The 23,464-nt window shown below is 32.3% G+C and overlaps 1 protein-coding gene across 3 annotated transcripts; it reads left to right on the forward strand.

The window, feature by feature from the left end:
- The first annotated feature begins 2,197 nt into the window (after window positions 1-2,197).
- On the forward strand, window positions 2,198-18,572 carry LOC128239759 (uncharacterized). 3 transcript variants are annotated; one of them, XM_052956179.1, is made up of 11 exons: window positions 2,198-2,408; window positions 4,176-5,207; window positions 5,488-5,550; window positions 6,809-6,871; window positions 6,966-7,028; window positions 8,527-8,589; window positions 8,804-8,855; window positions 9,184-9,281; window positions 13,433-13,629; window positions 16,595-16,713; window positions 17,318-18,572. In XM_052956179.1, the coding sequence occupies exons 2-11, from the start codon at window positions 4,314-4,316 to the stop codon at window positions 17,332-17,334; spliced, it is 1,629 nt and encodes a 542-aa protein (XP_052812139.1). In that variant the 5' UTR covers window positions 2,198-2,408; window positions 4,176-4,313; the 3' UTR covers window positions 17,335-18,572. The 3 variants fall into 3 exon arrangements, with proteins under 3 accessions (XP_052812139.1, XP_052812141.1, XP_052812140.1); XM_052956181.1 differs by lacking the exon at window positions 17,318-18,572 and having other exon boundaries at window positions 16,578-16,680; XM_052956180.1 differs by lacking the exons at window positions 16,595-16,713; window positions 17,318-18,572 and adding an exon at window positions 15,219-16,562.
- The last annotated feature ends 4,892 nt before the right edge of the window (window positions 18,573-23,464 follow it).

Genomic DNA, 23,464 nt, shown 5'->3' on the forward strand with positions numbered 1-23,464 from the left:
GATGCCATGTTAAGTTATTGAAAGCTTTGAAGATTTTATTCAAAAGTTATAAGTTGTCTCAATTTATGATTTCGAAAACCATTAAATTGGCAGGCCTAGCATCATAAGCCACTCACAGACTTTGATGGAATTGGTAAAAGACAAAAAATAAATATTTACTTTCTTAGTGTTGCAATGCAAAAGATACTGGGCCTACTTTCTATCGAGTAAAACATTCTTAATATATAAAGCTTTTTTTTCCATTTGCCAAATAATGGAAAATTATTTGAACTTGATTTTGAAAAATAATTATTTTTTATCCTAATTATTTAGTCTTTAAAACAGACTCTCTTCCTTTTAAACTCTAAAATATCTTTAAAAATAAAATAGAATACATTTAAACCCATTAAGATTAAATTAATTATTTAAACAGGCCAGTCTGCACTGCTTTTTCAGTAAGGATTTTAGTCAAAATCATATATTCATAAGAACAAGACAGTACACCATAGGTAATTATGACCCCCCCTCCCATAATTATGCATATTATGCATATTTGTATACATGTATTAGCTAGACAATATACAACGATAAGTGTATTGTATATATTAGTGAGGAAATAAATGCATTAATAAATAAATAAATAAAGATTTATACCGGTAAATAGATTTATAAATATAGATATTTTTAGGAAAGATAAACATTAGATAAAAAATATTATCAAAGCCTTTCTAAATAGCCATATTATATTGGCTGGTGGGGTTACTCAAAATTACCGTGCATGGTCCGCTTACAACCAATTAAATATTTTCAATAGCTCTGAGAATGATTCATACAATCTTTGATATGATGTCAGTTTTTTTTTACATGGCATGGCTTGACTTGATCAATATAAATTTTATATTTTATGACTTGCACCATTCACATGACTTTTCAAATATATTCTTTAAGTTTTGTGTGATAATAGATCTTTGATCTAAATTTGTGATTCAAAACTTAAAGATACATCTATATATATATATATATATATATATATATATATATATATATATATATATATATATATATATATATATATATATATATATATATATATATATATATATGTATATATATATTTACTGCTTCGGAATCACACTTTACACACAAGACATGTTAAAATGGATTATTGTACTCACTGTTTTTTAATTTAAGTTTATTCATCAAACTCTGTCACTCTAGCTGTCTCTGTATTATCAGCATCACACATTAACTAAAAAAATAAATAATACGAATTATAACAAAAAAGGTCCAACGTGGTTGTCTTTAACCTCAGTTAAATGAACTTGCCTAACTAAATAAAATCTCGGTTTTATTAGATAATTCGCGAGGTGTCCACAAACATTTTTTTCTTAACATTCTGAAGCCTCAGGCATACGCAATGGCCGCGCATGACGTTTTAAAGCTACAGTGTTATCAAAATGGCATGCGTAAGGTTCTAAAGACTCAGTTCTAGGAGTGTTTATCCGTAACTTACTTTCCTGGTTGACATGATGAAGCCTCATTTCGGTGATGCTTTATCATGCGGAATAAAGCCATATTGCTGCATTAGAATGTTCTTTGAAACTTTCATACCTAACGTTTTAGAATATCAGTTATAATACGTATTATAACGTAACTCATTAAACCGCAGACCGATTTAACTTTATCCATGGGCCAAAATGTTAAACAAACTAGACTTGAAATGTATATTGTCGTTTCAGAAAAATACATCTACTTTCGGTTTACATTCTTTTATTTCTTTGCTGTAAATGAAAGTTACACTTTCGATATACTGGTGACAAATTCGTGAACAATTCATCAATTTTGTGTTACACAAACAAAAATGTATAGTAAAAACTATAACTAGCAATACCGTACTATCAAATACTAAAAGTATTACGAAAAACAAGTCAATATTTACAGCAGAATATACTAGAAGCAGACAACACTTCATTTACGTATCAGCAATTGTAACTTCCCTTTGCGGGTAGCTGTTCGATCATTATTGTAGAAGCGTATAGCTGGCGTTAGTGATGTGTGACAAGTTTTAAACTCGTGATAATTTAAAATTGTCGTACTAATTACATGGAACTCACTAACAATGCAAATGCAGTTCACTATCCAAAGCCTTTGTAAAATATCAAAAGCATTCCTCAAGTGTCAAGTAGACACTGATTATTCTCTCTTACCAAAACTGTTGACTGCTCCCTTAGCAAATGACCTCAGTTGTTTATATTGATGTGTTAAGTCGTAAGAACGATTGTCAATAGGTTTTAAAGAGATATTATTTTAAAGTTTGTGCAATGTTTGGATAAATATGTGTTTAAATGATATCAAATAAGTGTTTAAGAGTATCATTCTTTCAAAATGATCTGACTCAAACAAGGAAGTAATTTACTTCAAAATATAATGTAAGTTGGTTTACCCCTGTCTTCAGAGATTAAAGGGTTATAACGATTTTGAAATCCTTTTTATAAAAAAAATTGCTAACATTTTAAATTCAAACTTAAATATGTCTGACTTGTGCTAACGTTGGGATTTTTAGGATAGTAGTTTTTCATTTTATAAGATCGACGCAGAAGGATTAGTCTAAGAATTTTCAAATTGTTGTAGTTGTGTTTTAATCGTAATTAGTATTGTCGATAGGTTAAGGAATAGGAGAATGTGTTTGGGTGTGTTCAATATTTAGATCAATGTGTTTTAAAGGATTAATTATAAGTGTTTAAAATCACAAAAACAGAAACTAGATTTTTCTTAAACAAGGAAGTTATTTGCTTCTGGATATAATGCAGGTTGGTTAGTTAATACCATTTTGTAAGCTCTGTTATGCAGAAAGCTAACAACTTATTTTAAACACTCTCTAATCCCCTTCATGGGATGAAATTCGCTAGTACTGAATGTCCTTGTGATAGGCCACAACAACTTTCCCCGACCTGGGATCGGACCCGGGACCTCTTTGTTCCTATATTGTTTTCGAACTGGGACGTAACCAGGTTATGTCACTGCTTTACGCCCAAACGTAGCTTCTTGCTTGCCCTTGACGCGTTTCGCGCTCGTTGAAAACGATTTAATTTTCTGATGTAGTAGGTGTAGTAAATATTACTTTTAAAAGTATTTACGTAATGATAACATGCAATATATATAGAAATGATATAAGTAACAAACTAAAATTTATAGTAAGCACAGTAATTATAGCATATGCTTCTCATCTTGACGATCCGATTTTGATTTTTTGCCGGGGCGTTTGTGAGTCTTGTTTGTGGTCACCAATATTTATGCGAAAAGCTACAGAAACAAGCTCAGTAGCATACAGTTTAAACATAAACCCGGTTTAATGGCACTGGGTAAACGCCAAAGACATTGAAAATTAAATCACTAACAAGGAACATGAAAAAAACAGCACAAAACTCCACAAACAGTACAGTGCATACATACTTAATATAAAAAACCATGTTTATCAATAATTGTTAGGTATCGCCTTGGAACGGTCAGTAAAATGTTAATATACTGGGGTTTTAAACCAGTATTTGTACTAGTCCTTACAATTGGGTTTTCTTCTTGTACCATTGATGCAAACGTAAGAGTTTAATACAATAGTGTAAAGTATACGCAAGTTTCACTACATATATTTTTTGTTCGAGGCTAAGATGGGGAACGTTCTCGATGCATCTTAAAAAAGTGGGATTTCTGGTTTTTGCACAGGAAATGAACTAATTCAAATAAGCGTACAGCTGTGAGATATAAAATATAAAAGCATAAGTATGTTTACTGTTCCTGTTCAGTTAATGTGGTTAGTATCATGTTATAGATTTTCTTTCGCTTGATATAATGGCCTTGCCATATAATCAGATTTCTGTAAATATGATGCGACAAATGTAAGGGAAAACTTTATGTGAAAACTTTACCCTGGCACAGGGTAAACTTGAGATCATTGACAAAATTACTCGCACTTAGATATATTACACACTCGCTATTAACTTGTTTAAAAAACACAGAAATGCATATTAAGCCTAAGTGATTCGCGATTGTAAGAACGATTGATACTGGGTCAAGTGGTTAACAATATGTTTAAACGTGATTCTTTTGACAGCGTTACTTGCCATTAGCTTTATTACACACTTGTTATTATCTTGTAATTGTCTTGATTTTGCTTATCATAAATTTATTTATATTTTCAGTGATACATGACCTCATATGACGATATAGTGAATATAATAATTGACAAATAATCATCACTTCATCCCACAAATCAAATTTGCGCACTAAGGAACGTTTTGACTTCAATTATTTTATCTTAAACTGCATTAGCAAGTACCATGGCATCAACACAGATTCAGTGTGAAATGTGCTGTAACGAAAAAGCAGTTGGATATTGCACAACCTGTGGAAACGTTGGAGAAACTTGTATAAAACTTCACAAGACAGTAAAGGTGTTTCAAACTCACATGGTCAGTATGAATGATGAAAAAAACGGTAACTCAAAGGTCACTAAGCGGGACATCACCGAAGAGAGATGTAAGCAGCATCCGACAGAGAGAACTATATTTCTTTGTAAAATTCATGATTCCATGCTTTGTAGCAGATGCTTTCATTCGGAACATCTTTCTTGCTTTAAAGAGGTCGTTGACTTGCTGCATGAAGATATAAACATTGATTGCGATAAAGTCATCACGATGAAGTCACTGTTCAATGAGCTAAAAGCTGAAATTCTGTTTTTAAAAGACGAAGCAGAACATAGGCAGGATAGCTACAAGAATAATGCTGACACATGCGTGGAAAAGTGTATGGAATTGGGAAATAGAATAAAACATCGTGTAGATGATTTGACAAGAAACTTTAAAGACGGAATAAGAGAGATATATAAAGAAAATGTGAACACCTATTCACATATAACTAAGACGTGTGATGAGAAAACCAAGTGGTGTGAAAATGAAGAAAGTAAAATTGATGATTTCGTTGACAATAAAATGGCTGGGCGCTTGTACCTCGCGAGTAGACATTTTGAGAAAGAGGTATCGGACGCTAGATTCCACCTCAAAGAAATCAAACGCAAACACACGTTTAAAGGGATTGAATTTAAAGAAAACAAAGTAATTCTAAAATGTGTGTTTGAGGACTTGGAAGAAGTTTGTGAACAACACGAAGAAAATACAGGAAGCGACGATGTACATGCCAACGACGTTGTCGCATTCATAACAGAAATTAACAAAGTATCACTTACTGTGTTTGTTGCTTAGATGCTCAGTAGCATAATTCTAAATCAATTACAAGTTCAAAATCAACACGATTGTCGAGTTTTTTATCAATGAATTAATCTGCACTTTATGTCTTTCTAATTCGTACAATATATGTCATTTATAATATGGTTTGTCGAAGTATATAATATTGCATTTTTTTTTATAAGAATATCAAATATGACCACATATGACCGATGCTATGATCATTTTTTAAAACGTGTTTCATATTATGTTCTTTGTTTGCATATTTTAGACACGGAGAGAGCTCATTGCATTGTTGAAAAAGGCAAGAAATGAATTAGACGAATCAGAAAAGGTTTGAACTTTCGATTTAATATTAATATGAACCTTCTTTGAAGTAAACTAAAACTGTTTTTTTGTCGGTCTGTGCTGTTTGGTACGGCGGTTGTCTCTAGATAAGTGTCTGTTTGATGTTAGCCTTGTGTCTTAAGACAGGGTATTCGTTCGAATGTGTTGTAAACCAGTGATAAAAATATAGCAAACACTTATCGGGAAATCCAACGCATTGTCCCTTCTGATTAAAAGGGAAATCATTTGTAAAATATGATTAACGAGCGTAACCGTCATGGCATAGGAAATATATTGTAATAATTTGGTCGTTATCATACAATCGGGTGTACCAAACAGGTAGATTTGTAATTATAATGTTCAGACCTTTGTAATCGTTGCCACTATACATTTAGAATGCTGGGTATAAACAGGACCGGTGTTATACTTGTGCATATGTACACTGTTAAGTGTTTCTATTAGGCTGATATTTTAACGTGTTGTTTTTAATAGGAGTTTGTTTTTTATTTTAGTCTTATCTTTGCACATTTCTGTGGTAAATCTATGTTGCATGAATATCAATAAAATCATTTATGCTAAACAGCGCTATTGAAATATGCTACTAGTTTCGCCTGTTATGTCTCAGACACGAGAAATATTCCAAAACAAGTAGCAACAGAGTGGTGAAGAATCAAAAAAACTAAATGCAATGCAATTGTATGTAAATAAACAAATGATTTTCCTTGGTAAAATTATTTATCATATTTCATTTCACTAGATATAATATTGATCCAAAAATGTGATATTTTAGGCCGCATTTGTAGTATTGTATTGGCTTTTAAGAAAATAACTGTATGCAAAATATTGATATTTTGTTATTTACAAGAACTTCAAACGTTAGGAGAAACTGAGTAGAAAGTTTAAAATAAGACAACATCTAAGATTTTCTTGGCCTTCCTCCTCAAATTCACACACACTTAAATCCAAGCAGAGACCTTTTAGAAGACCAGTTTCACCGTTCATCTGATAAGAGGATTTCAAGGTGTTTAGTTTTAGTTTTATATAATATATATTGTCGGAATTCATATGGATTACTAATGTAACAGCACCCCAGTCATGTACACAGACTAGAAAGTCACTATGTGATCAGCTGGAACAAGTGTAACAAGACCTCGATAAATCAGAAGAGGTCAAACGTTGTACCAAAATGATGTTTTAATATAATATAAATTATCGTACTAATTCATACTGATTACTAATGTAAAAAAATAAACACATGTTTACAGGCTAGACTGTCACTGCGTGATGAGCTGAAACAAGTGAAACAAGACCTGGATAAATCAGAAAAGGTAAGATGTTGCACAAATAGGATGTTTTCATAAAATATGTATTATCATTATTTATGCGGAATACTAATGTAACAAACCCCAAACATGTTTACAGACAAGACAGTCACTGTGTGGTGAGCTGAAACAAGTCAAACAAGACCTGGATAAATCAGAAAAGGTAAGCACAAAAAAGGATCTGTTCATAAATATGTTTTTATTTTACTTTTGGTTTCAAGAGAGCAAATAATTGAGGGACATGGGATTAATATAATAATCCGTACAGAACATCCCAAATGTTTAAGTTTATTGAAAAAATAAAAGATTCTGCCAAATATACTTAAACATATGAGTACTTATAAGTCACAGAGTCGAGGCTGTACCTTAAAAATTGACATATTCCTGGTGTCCTGTACTCCAACATAATTGAACAGATCATTTGCATTTAGGGTAATAACTAACTAATTATTATCAGTTTGACGCATAGACATGATACCCAGCTTAATGGATATTTAGGCAAGGTAAACGAATGTTGTTAGTTCGATTCTCCTGGGGTAGACATAATTACCGAAAAAACGATTTATTACATACGTGTTGATACATCACTTCTTCCAATAATGACAAAAACACTCATTTATTATTGTGCTTGATATTTGACACTTAAATCTTCTGTACCAAAAATATATTTTAATAATAATAAAATAATATTTTGTGTGTACATATTTGACATGATAGTTATTGTGGTTAAGTAGTTTGTTGACGTTTAACTAAACTCGTACAATAAATAATGTAGGATTAGATGTATGGTTAGCCTTATCAAAATGTCCCTTCCGGTAAAACAATTCCAAATTAGTTAAAAGATTGATTTTTATCGTTGAACTTGGGAAAACAGTCCCGTAAACAAACACATATTGCCCGTCCGGTTTGGCAACACACCCCGTTGATGTACGTACTGTAGGTAATGTTAATTGGGAAATCACCGCTCATTAATCTTTGCATGGAAGTATAATACTTGACTCTATAGGAAAAATAAATTTACAACTAATTTTCAATTGTAAATTCAACGGTTGAATTTCCAGGCAATTAATGCAAAAATCAGTTTCGATTTTAAAATGTTTACGAAACGGCGAAGAAAGATATTTTCAACCAAAACAAATAAAACAATGTTTGTCACAAATACTTTAAACAACACATGAATGATGTTATTATCAAATAGGAAAAGAGATATGGCAAGATAATTATTTCTTATTTTTTTATATAAATTTATACTATTTAATGTCCGATTTTTCTCATTTAAAATCAAATTCCTAGCCAGTTACTTCGCTACCTCATTGGAAATAATTTTATGTAAATGACATGTTCTAATCCTTTGAACAGCTAGAAACTCTTTGTTAATATTCACTGAAAGTACACTTTAAAGTATACGTTAATTGAGCAAATATCGAACAAGAGTAAACTTGTTGTCCGTTGCTTCAAATCTAAATTATACATGATTTAAATGAAAAACACAATTCTTGATGAAACCTTCTTTTTAATAAGTTACTTTATATAATTGCAATGAGTTTCTATCTCATTAAAGCAAAGTTAACATAAAGTTTGTATAACATCAAAGCTCTTTATGTACTTTAATAAAGGCTTACCTGTTTCACATGGCTGACGTTGTTTAATGTTTTGCTTAGGCACGACTGGTTCTCGAGGCGGAGTTAAAAGGAACTAAAGAAGACTTGAATCAAGTTGAAAGGGTAAGCAGTGATAGCTAAAATACAACGTAAGGGCAAAAAGAACAGTGCTTGTTTACGATTGATTAATGTAATAATATACGAAACAGCGATGGCTTAACGTCTATTGGTAAAATATATAGTCATGCTCTGTTTGTTACGTTGTGTATATCACTCGAAATGCGTTGATAAATCAACCATAAATAATTAAAGTCATTGATTAGTTATATGTTTTTAGGAAAGAGCAATATTCCAGGCGAAGTTTCCACACGTTAAGGAACACTTGAATTGTAAGTTACCCTTAAATGACCTCGTACTATACAGGTACTTAAACATCAGTAATTGACAAGGAATTTCAATCTTGATTATTGTAAAGTGAATTAAATTAAATTGCTTTATTATGCTTGAAGTAGTTTTAAATGTTTTCTCTAATAATTAGGGAAATGTAAGCTGGTACGTGTAGCTCTTTAATTAGATAATGATATCAATGTTTAAAGCAATAATAGATGCGTTCCATTCTAGCCTATTTAGTATGTTGTTGATAGGATTTTCGGAATCACAATGCGTGATTAAATCTGTTATTGAACGGACATTAATAACTGTTATTTGGTTTCTAAGGGACTCAACCCAATGGAACAGTTGAAGTCAAGACCAGCATAGAATACGGAGAGCGTATCATCGTGTTGGATTTTACATTCCCGGATGGCATACAGATGGTAATACATTTATGTAAATGTCTTTTTTTTTTATAAATAATGGGTTTCATGCTAATATATACTTACACAAAAGTGGTGTGGTGAGCTAGTAACAAATCTGTTGATAGCTACCAGTACATACATGGGATGTGGTATAATATGCTGGTAACACGTCTGTTGATAGCTACCAGTGCATGCACGAGTTGTTGTATGATATGCTAGTAACACGTCCGTGTATAGCTACCAGTGCATGCATGGGATGTAGTATGATACGGTAGTAACACGTCTGTTAAAAGCTACCAGTGCATGCATTGGGTGTTTTATGGTATGCTAGTTACACGCCTGTTGATAGCTACCAGTGCATGTATCGGATGTGGTATGATATGCTAGTAACACGTCTGTTGATAGCTACCAGTACATACATGGGATGTGGTATGACATGCTAGTAACACGTCTGTTGATAGCTACCAGTGCACGTATGAGATGTGGTATGATATGCTAGTAACACGTCTGTTGATAGCTACCAGTGCATGCATGGGATGTGGTATGATATGCTAGTAACCCGTCTGTTGATAGCTTCCAGTGCAATGCATAGGATGTCGTATGATATGCTAGTAACACGTCTGTTGATAGCTACCAGTGCATGTATGGGATGTGGTATAATATGCTAGTAACACGTCTGTTGATAGCTACCAGTGCATGCATGGGATGTGGTATAATATGATAGTAACACGTCTGTTGATAGCTACCAGTACATGCATGGGATGTGGTATAATATGCTAGTAACACGTCTGTTGATAGCTACCAGTACATACATGGGATTCGGTATGATATGTTAGTAACAGGTCTGTTGATAGCTACCAGTGCATGTATGGGATGTGGTATGATATGCTAGTAACACGTCTGTTGATAGCTACCAGTGCATGTATGGGATGTGGTATGATATGCTAGTAACACTTCTGTTGATAGCTACCAGTACATACATGGAATGTGGTATGATATGCTAGTAACACGTCTGTTGATAGCTACCAGTTCATGTATGGGATGTGGTATGATATGCTAGTTACAAGTCTGTTGATAGCCACCAGTTCATGCATGGAATGTGGTATGATATCCTAGTTACACGTCTGTTGATAGCTACCAGTGCATGTATGGGATGTGGTATGATATGCTAGTAGCACGTCTGTTGATAGCTACCAGTGCATGTATGGGATGTGGTATGATATGCTAGTAACACGTCTGTTGAAAGCTACCAGTTCATGTATGGAATGTGATATGATATGCTAGTTACACGTCTGTTGATAGCTACCAGTGCATGTATGGGATGTGGTATGATATTCTAGTAACACGTCTGTTGATAGTTACCAGTGGATGTGGTATGATATGCTAGTAACCCGTCTGTTGATAGCTGCCAGTGCAATGCATGGGATGTGGTATGATATGCTAGTAACGCGTTTAATGATAGCTACCAGTGCATGCATGGGATGTGGTATGCTATGCTAGTAACACGTTTAATGATAGCTGCCAGTGCATGCATGGGATGTGGTATGATATGCTAGTGACACGTCTAATGATTGCTACCAATGCATGCATGGGATGTGGTATGGTATGCTAGTAACACGTCTAATGATAGCTACCAGTGCATGCATGGGATCTGGTATAACTTGCTAGTAGCTCGTCTGTTGATAGCTACCAGTGCATGCATGAGATGTTGAATGATATGATAGTAACACGTCTGTGTATAGCTACCAGTACATGCATTTGGATGTGGTATGATATGCTAGTATCACGTCTGTTGATAGCTACCAGTGCATGTATGGGATGTGGTATGATATGCTAATAACACGTCTGTTGATAACTGCCAGTGCAATGCATGGGATGTGGTATTATATGCCAAAAGCTCATAACATAAAGCAATTATTGCATAAACTTAAAAGTGACACAAGTGTGTAGTAAGATAAATTTAAATTGGTTTAACGGCTAGCATGTGTTTGCAAGAATTCTGTTGAAACGAAATTGACAAGCCCAATAGTCGAAATTCAAATAGTGTTAGCAATATAGGTATTCAATTTATGTTATGTATTTATTGTCTCAAAGGATGAATATATAAATTATACAGTACACCAATTTTATGTTTGCCGCGGCGACATCAACATGCATTAAATGTTCACATACCATGTTGTAATCCGCATTTATATAGTAGATTGTAAAATGTCTTTTTGCACAAGTAAAATTAAAAAAAAACAGTTTGAATGCCACTCGAAATAACATATGTATTTGAATGCTATACGATGTACAAGCTACATAAATGGCATTTTTCCTACTCCTGTAAGCAATACAATTAACAGAAATGTATCTTGGTTCCTGTGTTATTGTTTCTACTAAAATAGCCGAGCAATAGTTATACATATCCATTAAAATCATGTCTTTTCTCCCTTAATTAAAGTTGCTTGACAATGAATACACGTCGAATAATCGATACATTGTAGCAATAAGATAAGTTTTGTAACTAACTTATTGTTTGAAAATAGCTGTTAATTTAAGTTGTACGTTGTTTTGGTAAAGAATGTTGTACTAGATTTGTCCTGAAAATATTTATTTCTTTTTTAGAAATGAAAGGTTATTTTGATTATTTTATCAAACTAAGCGCAAAAAGACCTGATATCATTATACAGTGCTAGAAGTTTAAAATGATATTGGAATGGTAGTATGGTAGTGCTTGTAGTCAAGTCAGAGAGTGACGACTTCTAAACAGTATATTATGTATGACGTCAGCGTAATATGTGACGGTATTTTGCGGAATATCATTGATAAACGTGGAAGAAATCATGATGTGAATGATACATTGTTTTAAAATGTTTGTAAATGAACATCTGTGACGGTGCACCGTCCTTAATTTCCAGATTTTTCTAAAACTGTTAATATTCAATACACATTAAATGTACAGACTTATTTTATATAGTCTATGCAAAACACTTTGAATAAGATGTTGATGAATTCGTAAAATATTTGGACGGAAAGTATAGAAAAAGTCCACGTAACTCTGGATCGCCCCTAGAACTCAAACTGTCATATTTTACTTGCATATACGTAAAATAGTTCGTCATGATACTCCATAATGCATGTAAGTATACATCCTTAAAACTTAACAAGGTATTAATATAAAAATTTATTTGACAAACTGATTGAAATATAACTTTTTAAATACAAAAACAGGAAAATAAGAGTTAACTTAGCTCATCAATATATTATCTTTTTTGCAGAAAGAAACAGATTAAAATCATTCGCTATATTTCCTAGCAGCACAAACGTCATATTAACGATTTTAATACCAACTTTTATTTTAAAAATCCATAACGTTCCGTTCTTATGTAAAGGTACAAATTTGAATTCCGAAATTACATTATACTCATTTCAAAATATTAGTTTGCAATCATGTTTATATTCATACATATATATACATACATATGTTCAAGTACGTTGGGTTGTATTTATACACATACTATCTATTGTCCTATAGAAGTTAATCGATATATGTACTATTGTGGTAAAATGATTTACACACCAGCACACTTATCAAATATAGTTGTGTTGTTTTTTTATTTGGTTAAAATATATCCCAAAATCGGGATTTTATAAAAATAAATCACCGCAGAACAAGATAATATGCTACGTTCAAAGAATGGGCGATTTTATTATACTTATATATTATATAAGCGTCCATTAAACAGCTTAGTAATGCAACATAACATTTGCCTTGTTTTAAGTAATTGAATTCACCAAATATAGCCTGTATGCAGTAACGTAATATGAACATTTTTGCGTGTACTTTTTTGAAAACAAATAAACTTGTAGATATCACAATGTATTCCGTATAAATAAAACCTATTTAAATATACATAACAATGCCTGTGCCTTTGCTTAAATGTCATTTATTAAACCATTAATATTATTCCACCTGCCTTTGTTGTACAATATAGTGATTATTATACACGGAAAAGCATACATTAAGAACAGACATATCAAGGATGCTTAAATTAATATCAAAGTACTATTGTATCTTTGTACCATGTATTCATTTTCCTGTCCAATACATTGTATGTTATATTTGTACTAAGTAGTTATATCCATTTCATCACGTCTTATACAACGTTTGTCTTCCCTACTTGCAGATGCACCATCCGTCCCCGGGAAACCCGATAACAGGCTGCACGTTCAAAGGACGCTTGAGGTTGAACTATGAGGGCGAGCTGCTATGTAGAATGTTAAAGGCAGCATTTAGGAGAGGGTTGATGTTCATGTTGGGGAAGGAAGGAAAAGTTGTTTTGAATGGCGTCTCATTGTATGATGATTCAGTGTATACTCACGGGTAAGAATAATCTTATAGGTATAATAAGAATCAGCAAAGTGTGTTCAGTGTTTAGTGTTGTGAAGTAGGGGGAAGTGTTCTGAATGCCGTTTCGTTAAGGGATCCATGCATGAAAGTTTTAGGCTAGTATTACTTTTTAGCGTACAGTAATCAAATGCATCACATATATTAAGCAGTTTATAAGTTGTAGTCTGGGTAAGCCAATATTGATAGCATATACAGTTTCCATAGGCCAATGGTGGAGTTCAATAAAGGTAAAATTAGTTAGGTATACATGTCGGATAATTTAAGGAAAGAATGAAGATGAGGAAAATAAGGAGTTTTATCAGTGAAAGATCTGCAGTTAAATACCGATTTGATAAAAAAAACTTCAAACTTAGGAGTGACAAAATCAAATTCAAGAACTATTAAAGCAATTGTATTAACTTCCCTTTATAAAATACGGCACTTTATAATCTGTAACTCATGAAAAATAATCATTGATCGTAAAGACAGATTGCATATGTTTCAATAAAAATATTTTTAGAAAAAAACCACACAACTAATCGCTTATTAGGGAAATGGCACTCCCAATTTTCGAACGTTTTGTTTCAAAACATTTCCTTTTGTACAAAACATTAGACGGAAACTATTGTTCGAACTTTACGACAATGTTATACCATGTATTCAATGAAAAAAATCTTCTTTCATATTTGTCTCACATTTTAATACGAACTTCCCGGGAAATGCACAAAACAATAGAATGATAAATTGAAATACCCCACTCATCGTCATTTCACCGACGACAAGTAGTGTAAAAGGTAAAATATGATTTTCTGAAACATGCAAATATAATTCTCGTACTCATCTAATATTCTGTATTAAGCATTGAAAGTGTACGATGCAAAGTATACGGATGATATCAGACTAATTTAAGTTTGGACTTTTATATCAATTATTCAAGCAATATAATTATTATATTCAAAAACAAATCTCAAATTATCTAGTACATGTATGCATAGTTCCATCATCTTTTTTGTTTATAAAGGGGTTTAAAGTTTAAAAAAACAACCATGTATAGTGTACACAAAGCACGACGTCGACGTCCATGTGTTTGGTATTTATGTTGTCCTTGTATAAAATGATGTCCATAATATTCAGCCTGAAGCGTCAGTTGGATCATATAGTGATTTTTCTACAGTACCAATAATGACGAAGTTTCCGCGCGTTTCAAAGTATTTACGAGCTACGTATCAGTGAAAAAAACATACCCATTCCACCAAATGTGTTCTGTATTTAATGACAGTTTTAGTCAGCGAACTCACATTTGCATTATACATTAAACAAAGGCGCACGTAAAGCACGGCCATTCAATTGACGCCATGGATTCTTGAATGTTTGCAGTCAAATCCTTAACATATAAACATTAGTTTTAAATGTAATAGGACATTGATATACAGGTATTCAAATTGTGATTCCTTAATAGCAGTTGCTTTTGCATGATATTTATAGAAAGATAAAATGCGATACAGGGAATTAATTAGCATGCATGACTTATTTTTGGTGTGTTCCGCAAAAGGTCTTATATCTCGTTTAAATTGCTCTTTCAGTTGGTCAAATTGTACGTTAACGCTGGTTCGTCTATGTATAAACAGTCGGGTGAATATTTGTAAAAACAGTAAGAAACGTAGCTAAATATATGCATAAAGACACATATGCTGAAATTCCTTACATATCACAATTTATGACTTTAAAATAATTCACTCTCTATAAGTAGTAATAAGTTATTTTGATTCGTTATTGAAGTTCAAATGAATATTCTTTATTTCGTTTGTTTCATCGTCTTGTTGAAATTGCGTTAAACAACCCTATCAAAATAAGTTTAATTATCAAAACCTTTAAAACACAAATCACAGGTTTACCTTCTAGGATCAGGTTCACGATCGGATAATACAATATATTTAGAACATTGGAGATTGTTTTTTTTTATTTCTTAAGAAAGAAGAACTTTTGACAAAAAAGCAATACCACTGGTTCAAAATTGCTGATTCAATTTTATAATCATGTATGAAATATCACAAATGTGTTTGTGTTCATGCTATATTTTGAGTGCAATGCAATGTTCACAATATTTTGTTGTTTTTATTCAATGTTTGTTAGAAATGTCATAATGCATGTATCATAATGCGTTTTTAACTATTTGATACGCACATTTAATTCTTGGTTATTCATGACAACCGTATTTTTTTAGCAAGAACATCTTTACACATACTCTCATACAATTTATGAGCTTGTGTTAGAAGTCGCATCACAACATAGTGTTTGAGTTATGCCCCTCTAATTTAGTGACTTCAAAGTGAAACGGATGAGCGTTGAACATCCAAGTACAGTGCTCTTGTTTAGTAATTATATTGCTTGGATACCGTATGTTAAGGTATAATATATTGTCTGCTAAATGGTAATTTATATTTTGCAAATAACATAAATTGTGTTGTTGTATCTATAGACACATTAAAGCATTTGACTTACGTGTTGTCTTCATGCAAATAATTTATCGAGTGTCATTAGTACCATGGAACCTTTTATTAAATGCAATACCACTCCTTCACCGTTTTGTTGAGAAAACTATATTGTCTTCATTTCGGTCGCTTTAAAAGTGTTTTGAATGAATCCGAAAATAATTAATTCATGCTCTTAATTCAAACGTTGACGAAAATAAATACATATTTAATGTAAGTTTTGCTTGGAAATCCTTGAAAATAAAAAATGCTGACCAGCATATTTTTACTGTCATAATTGCTGTGATATTTATTATTGTTGAACACTACAGCAAAAAAATAAATATAATAATTATATTTTTAACGGAAGTATCAAACAAATGTGATCTGCTCGTCTTTTATTAGGCGGACAGAGTTTGGTGACTTCAGAAGTTGCGTGCTTATAAATATGCTCTGTCTGTTGTGTTGTAGTTAACTTCTACTTATAGAGGGCGGTGTCGTTATTCTCAATACAAACAGTCGTTGGAAGTGGTGCTTGCATCCAAAGGCATCACAGCGGCGAACGTAGTTGAGACGGGCAGGCTGGAAGAGACTTTCGCTGTTGATGGTCTGTAACATTATTTAGTCTTATGTTGTCAAAAGTCTTACCACTAATGCCAATCTGGTGTCATTCTCACATTTATCGAGTTCGCTTTTGTGTCAGTGTTGAGATACATTTTTAATATTATGTCTACTAGGATAAAATAATTGTTAAATTAAAATATACATAGCGGCATGATTGGTTTCCATCAATACGATGAACTATTGTGCAGTTTACATCTTAAAACTCTTATTGTGTGTCCATGTCACAATAGTTCCTGTTTTGGTTTGAGTATACAATGTACATGTGAACAATTATTTTTGAAGTGTATCAAAACACAATTAGAATAGGTATAATATTACATTGATAAAAGAAAATTCATTGTATCCTTTACAATTAATAATATTTTGACACAATTTTGTTTCCCGTTTTGTTTACAACTGTTCTATTGTGTTATGTCTCCATGTCTCAATATTTCAAAATTGATGTAATAGCTTTGATTTCATATTGTTTGACAATTTGAGTGAATGCAACGTGATTGGTAAGATGATAAATACTGTTGATAAACATTTGTTTAATTATTGTGGTATAATAAAATGTTTCATTACCTTATTTATATTTTTGCTCGAAGCTGCACGCAGTTCGTAAGTACGATGATAGCTGAGTTTGCAGACTAGTTAATAACAGAGGCGAATGCAGAACTTGAATATTGAAAAGAGATGTTCACGGTCGTCTGTCTGTTGTTCGAGGTCGTATGTAGTGGATTTTTTTTCAAATACTTGGTTTTGAAATAGTTTAAATGAATATTAATCCATTACGTGTGTAACCTAGAATAATTTATAAAAATATTTTGATTTGTGTGAATTGTTTCTAGGGTGATTTAACTGTTTCTGTGGTGATATTATTTTTGTTAAAAGTGTTTAGTGCATGTAAGGTCAAAAATTGTTGATTGTACGTTTTGTGTATCTAGTGTATTTTAGGACCTAGCCGTTTGCCTATTCAGAGTTTTTGTTCAATTGTGTGACCATAAGACTTGGCCCTGAAGTTTGCATTGTATTAGTACAATTAGATAAAGAGAGATTTCGTGTTAAAGTGAAACTTGTGGTAGCATTACACTAGATGAAAAGTTGTTGATTTGTTACGTTACAAACAAGCTAAGGACAATCATATTATAAGTATCAACATTTTCAAAGATATTTATTGAACAATGTGTTTTATGTATACATAATTTGTTATACTATATGCAGTGCATGTATTAATTTGTATATGACTTTAAACAGAACGTCAATTCTCTAGGAACGATGTTTTTACATTAGCAAACATAAACTACTTTTTACTTCAGATGTAATTCACCTAAACTGAGATTTTGATGTACTATAGTTTTATCATCTATGTCAACTCGTAATACTGTAATAAACATTTCGTTAGGTGATACTAGTAACTAGTTGCGAGGTTAATATAGCGTGACAAACTAGTTTATAGAAAACAAACGTACTGCTATGCAGTTAAAATTTTATATTGTCTTATCTGATCTTACAATGTACAATTTTGTTTTCGAAGCGCTGCCAGAAACCGTTTCTTTGCAAAACTTAATGTTAATTGTAAAAATGCTTTGTATTACGTGTTATTATATATTTTCTTTTTTTAAAAAGTACATCATGAAAATCAGAAAATATAGATTGCTATACATGCTTTGGTGACAACTTGACCTTGAATTGTCATAACCCCTACTTGTTTTAAAGATATATAAAGCTTTTTTAAGATGACCAATGTCAGGTTAGCTATTATGTTTTCAGTAAATATATTAATCCAAATGACTTTTTGAACTCTACCGGCATGGGTTCGCTCTCCACTGTCACCAGGATTTTTTTCTTAAAATTGTTAGTTTTGTCTACAATTTTGGTATCAAAGAGTCAAATGGTTATTATATTAGTGCTTTCAGACGCATTACGGGAAAAAAACTGTTTTAGGCGTAAATTGTGATCTAATCCTTTAAACAGAAAAAGTTTGCCAGCTACCAAATTGATCAAAACTTTGTTAATAAAATCTTTACTACCTTGTTTAAAGAGAACGTTCACCAAATTTTAACCAAAACTGTTTATTCCGATGTCTGATACCATAAAGCCTTATTTAGGTTTTAGGCAGTTATGACTCAACAATCGATGGTTGGAGCCAGGTATGGACGCTAGAGGTTGCGTAACTTCGGGACAAAACCTTTTGACATATACCCGCCCTCAGAACCAATAATTAAATGGTTTAAAATGTTGGATGGGTTGCCCCCTTTACCTTTTTAACAATTCCCAGTTTGTCATGTTGCTTTATCAGCTTATTTTATTTCTCTGTTCTCCCATCTTGACATTGAAAGCTAATATGGATGATTTTAGTGGAGGGAGTGGAGCACAATGGATGCGCCCAAGCCAAATCCACAAGCGATGACATTCATTGAAATCGTGTCTGTGACCTAGTGGTTAGGTCGCTCACGAAACGTAAGGTCTTGGGGTCGTTGGTTTACTCAGTACTGAATTAAACCAGGAAAGTTGTACTCCGTGTATCGGTGATTTACAGTAAAACCCTAAAAGAACCAAGGGGTCCCATTTTGAGGGGATTTTACTGATTTACCATGCACTGTTGACCGTAAAATTACTATATGCCACTTTTAAAGATGAAGGCCAAAACATTCAGTCTTAGTTTGTAAAGCTCTTACTTTGTATACTTTTATATTGAGGACAATGACATAGCGATACACAGGTACAAATACTTCTTTGTTTGACATGAGATGTGTTATTTCTGAAATACCTAGGTAAATACTTCTCCCTTCCCCCAAACATTTTTTTCAACAGACTTGAGTGTTTGACTGTCAATTGTTAAAACTGAATATTTGTATTGGTGAATTTTTTAAGCAAGAATATCTATTAACTAATCAAATCATGTAAATGTGCAAAATTCCCGACACATGACCTTTGGTCAACATATTCAAATCGACGTATACAAACACGTGCGTCTATATTATTACTTTATAATAGCAGAACAGAATATAGCATGACAGAACATCTATTGTTAATTTGAACATTTACCGTTCACATTTGTTATGAAAGCATAAACACACGTTTTAACGATCGCAAACTGCAAACTATCCATTAAATACGTCACTTACCAGGTCATTTTATGTACGAACACGGATCTAGTATTCTATGGAGGCTCAAGTGCACTTAAAGATCGGCCCACTGTATATTGACAAATATTTAGAATCTGATCTAACGGTCATGAGTATGTACAAAAAAAATAATGTGTTATTAAAATTATGTAAAAGGTTTTACTTAAGATTAGTATGTTTACCATTGCATTCCTTCACGTCTGTACATTATACACTTTGACAGTAACATCTAACTCAAAATGTTAAACTTTAACGTGAAATATTAGTACGTAGCTCGGCCCTAGTGTTTCATGATTAAATCGCTACATTGTATTTAAAACATGTATCTGAAATATTTTTTAATTAAATCGTTGGGAACAAAAGAACAGAGTAGGCCTTATTTAATTTTATGTCATTAATTTTAACAACATTTAAAAAAACGAAATATGCAGATGCTGTTGAATACTTTCAAATATTTTAACGCCGAAACAGTCACTTCTGTTATGGGGTTGTCCCCGTCATTCAGTAATTAAATTATTTTGACAAATGAAGATATATTTATGTATAAGGCAGAGAATCGTTTTCACGTCAGTCTGTAAAACTAAGAATTAACGCGATTGTTTTTTTTACAAAACACGTAATTAACCACATCTTGAATACCTTGTTTCCCCAAAACGTCATTGACAACTAATGAATAGCATGAATTGAAAATTTCGAAAAACCTTCTGATACAGTGAATACGCACAAGAACCATAACATGCAGTTAGTTCTATAATTATAATACCCAAATCTGATTTACTCTTTATTATATTACATCGTTTATGTGTACTGACGTATCCCTATTATTGCTCACATCAATAGTTGACTGTCCACATGATAATTATATGATAATTTTGATTACACAATTAAATATCTTTGTTCAGCAGTTAAATCAGTTGGCTCACTATCAACTTACCTAAGATAAACGGTCCAATATGAAACGCTTTCGGAGACAAATCAAGATGAGGTATAAGAACAATGATAGTCACCTACTCAGCTACGAGTGATCCAAGTACCTAAATCATGATATCAATTGCTATCTGAAAGCTACCTAATTTTATCTATTAATTTTCTTATTCTATTTCCATAATCCGAATTTAATGACAGATTGAGATATTCATAATCAGCTAGGTTCGCCTTTGATATCCACATATGTTTAAATGATTTCACTTGAAACAATGTAATGTCTTAAAACATGCGAATTAAAGGTAATTCTATAAAACAGTATCACAAGCGATTTGAAGTTAATATCTTAAAACAATGCCAAATGCAAATTGATTGTAATCACGTAAAACCCAGTCAAATGCAAATAAAAGGTAATCTCGTAAAATAGTATCACAAGTGAAATTAAGGTAACATCATATAACTTTACCACATATAATTTAAACGTATTCTTGTATAACAGTGTAACAAACGGAATGCCGTTTGGGCCATAGCCTATGAATGTGTTAATCTGAAACGCGATACTCGATAGTACGATGATGAGATCGTGAAATCATTAAACTACGATAGTAAAACGCGACAGTACGATGTTGAAAACGCCATCGTACTTTCTCATTTTCACAATTGTAATGTCGTGATTACGCGTTTTCAACATCGTGCAATCGCGTTATCACCATCGTACTATCGCGTTTTCATTATCGTACTGTCATGTTTTCATTATCGTATTGTCGTGTTTTAATCATCGTACTATCGCGTTTTCATCACCGTACTGTCGTGTTTTCATCATTGTACTATCGCGATTTTATCTTCGTACTATCGCGTTTTCATTATCGTACTGTCATGTTTTCATCATCGTACTATCGCGTTTTCAACATCGTACTATCGCGTTTTCACCATTGCGTTCTCATCATCGTACTTTCGTTTTTTTCAATGTCATACTATCGCCTTCCGGTGCGCATGCGCATAGAAATATTGTCGGTTTCAGGGGTGCTTGTGTTAAATCATTGAAACATATCTTCAACTAAAGCTTTTAATAAATAAATAAGGAAAATAAACTTACACCACTGTATCTATTCACTTTCTTAGAAAAAAATATGCAATATTTGTTTACCTAAAATATATGAATCTGTATATCAATGCGTTGGATAGCGTCCTTGAAAAAGCACACATCTCCAAAAAAGGAAGGATGAGTTTTCTATCTTTAACCTCTTGTTTAACAAATTATACAGCATAAGTTCACATGATATAAAACAATTTTATGGGTGATTAGAAACAGGAAAGGCGATTTTGATATATGTATATGCTGCATTGCTTTTAAGATATAATGCATAGTGTTTTCGTTCAAGATTTGTATGCATAGTCGAGTATGGTCACTGTCGGTTGATACACTTTAGCGACCTATGGCTCAAAATTTCGCTTCGCCGGTGTTGTTCATAATTTTATAATTTGGCTTTGACCATTTAAGGTTTAATAATTGGTGTATGCAGTATCTGCTGACAAATCTTACAGTACAAGTTACTGGGTAACCATCATTGTACAATTTACGCATCTGAATATTTATATTAAACAGTAAAAAATAATAAATATTACAAATTATTACCTATCAAAAAGTCCAGAAACGAGTTTCAATCGTCCTCCAATCGTTTTCCATTCATTAGTGTTTGCAAGCATACCTGACTACTATACCACAGGTTTACAAATATTGCAGATATTAAAATATAAGCGTTTTAATTTCAGACTGTCCCTATCTTGGTATATCTTTGGTAGAATAGCTTCGAGTTGAAAATGCGAAAAAGAGAACATATTTAAGATTACGATGTTAAAAATGACGAAACTTATTCTGTTAACCAAAATAACACCTGATCCATACAAACGTTTATCTTATATAAAAAGAACTAGTTTAATGCTATGTTCATTAAGTAAACCATGCCTGGTATATCATAGCTTGGTGTGAGACAGTGAATGCTTATTTACCCTCACAGTAATAATGATATCTTCACTACTACCAAGCTTGCTTACATATATATATATAAATTGAAATGTTAATATAAAGTGTATTGAAACTTATGTAAGAGAAAACTATAATGTTTATAATTCCGAGCTTCAGTAATTAAGCATTAAGGGGTGGTATTTACTATTATCCTAAATCTATTCTGATAGCGTGTGATAACATACCAATACAGCAAATAAGATCTATGATGTGTATCCGTTAGACTTGGCAAAACAGTAAAGAAATCCCAGAAAAATCAGATACCAAACAGTTTTATTGTTTTTATTTTGTTTTAAAATGAAAACGAATAATAAGTGTCCAATAATTGAACCAAAATGTTCTTTTGAATGCTTTAAATATGCATTACGCTAAAGGCTTTCTGTACTTTTATAAAATTATACAGTAATTACATCCCAAGTTCATGCCGTATAGGATGAGATTAGCGATGATTATATATATTTGTAAATTGGCATTTTAAACAATAGCCAGTCTGGATAGTTATATAAATATAACTCCTAAATATAACAGTTATTCATTATATCCCATCAGTTCAATGTCAGTTAATTCACTCTAGTTAGTTATTTTGTATAAAAGCATACGCTGTTCTAAACGGTAAACATGTGTTTTATTCACATCAGAAAATGAATCACTTACACCCCACGAAAACGTTTATT

This window comes from Mya arenaria, chromosome 7, assembly GCF_026914265.1.
Source record: "Mya arenaria isolate MELC-2E11 chromosome 7, ASM2691426v1".
Classification (NCBI taxonomy): Eukaryota; Metazoa; Mollusca; class Bivalvia; order Myida; family Myidae; genus Mya; species Mya arenaria.

What these genes read in the sequence shown, in the direction of transcription:
- LOC128239759 (XM_052956179.1), top strand. Translation starts at nt 4,314, where the DNA reads ATGGCATCAACACAGATTCAGTGTGAAATGTGCTGTAACGAAAAAGCA. An exon ending in ACCTGGATAAATCAGAAAAG is followed by an intron (nt 7,029 to 8,526) that starts GTAAGCACAAAA and finishes TGTTTTGCTTAG; the next exon opens with GCACGACTGGTTCTCGAGGC. An exon ending in CGTTAAGGAACACTTGAATT is followed by an intron (nt 8,856 to 9,183) that starts GTAAGTTACCCT and finishes TTGGTTTCTAAG; the next exon opens with GGACTCAACCCAATGGAACA.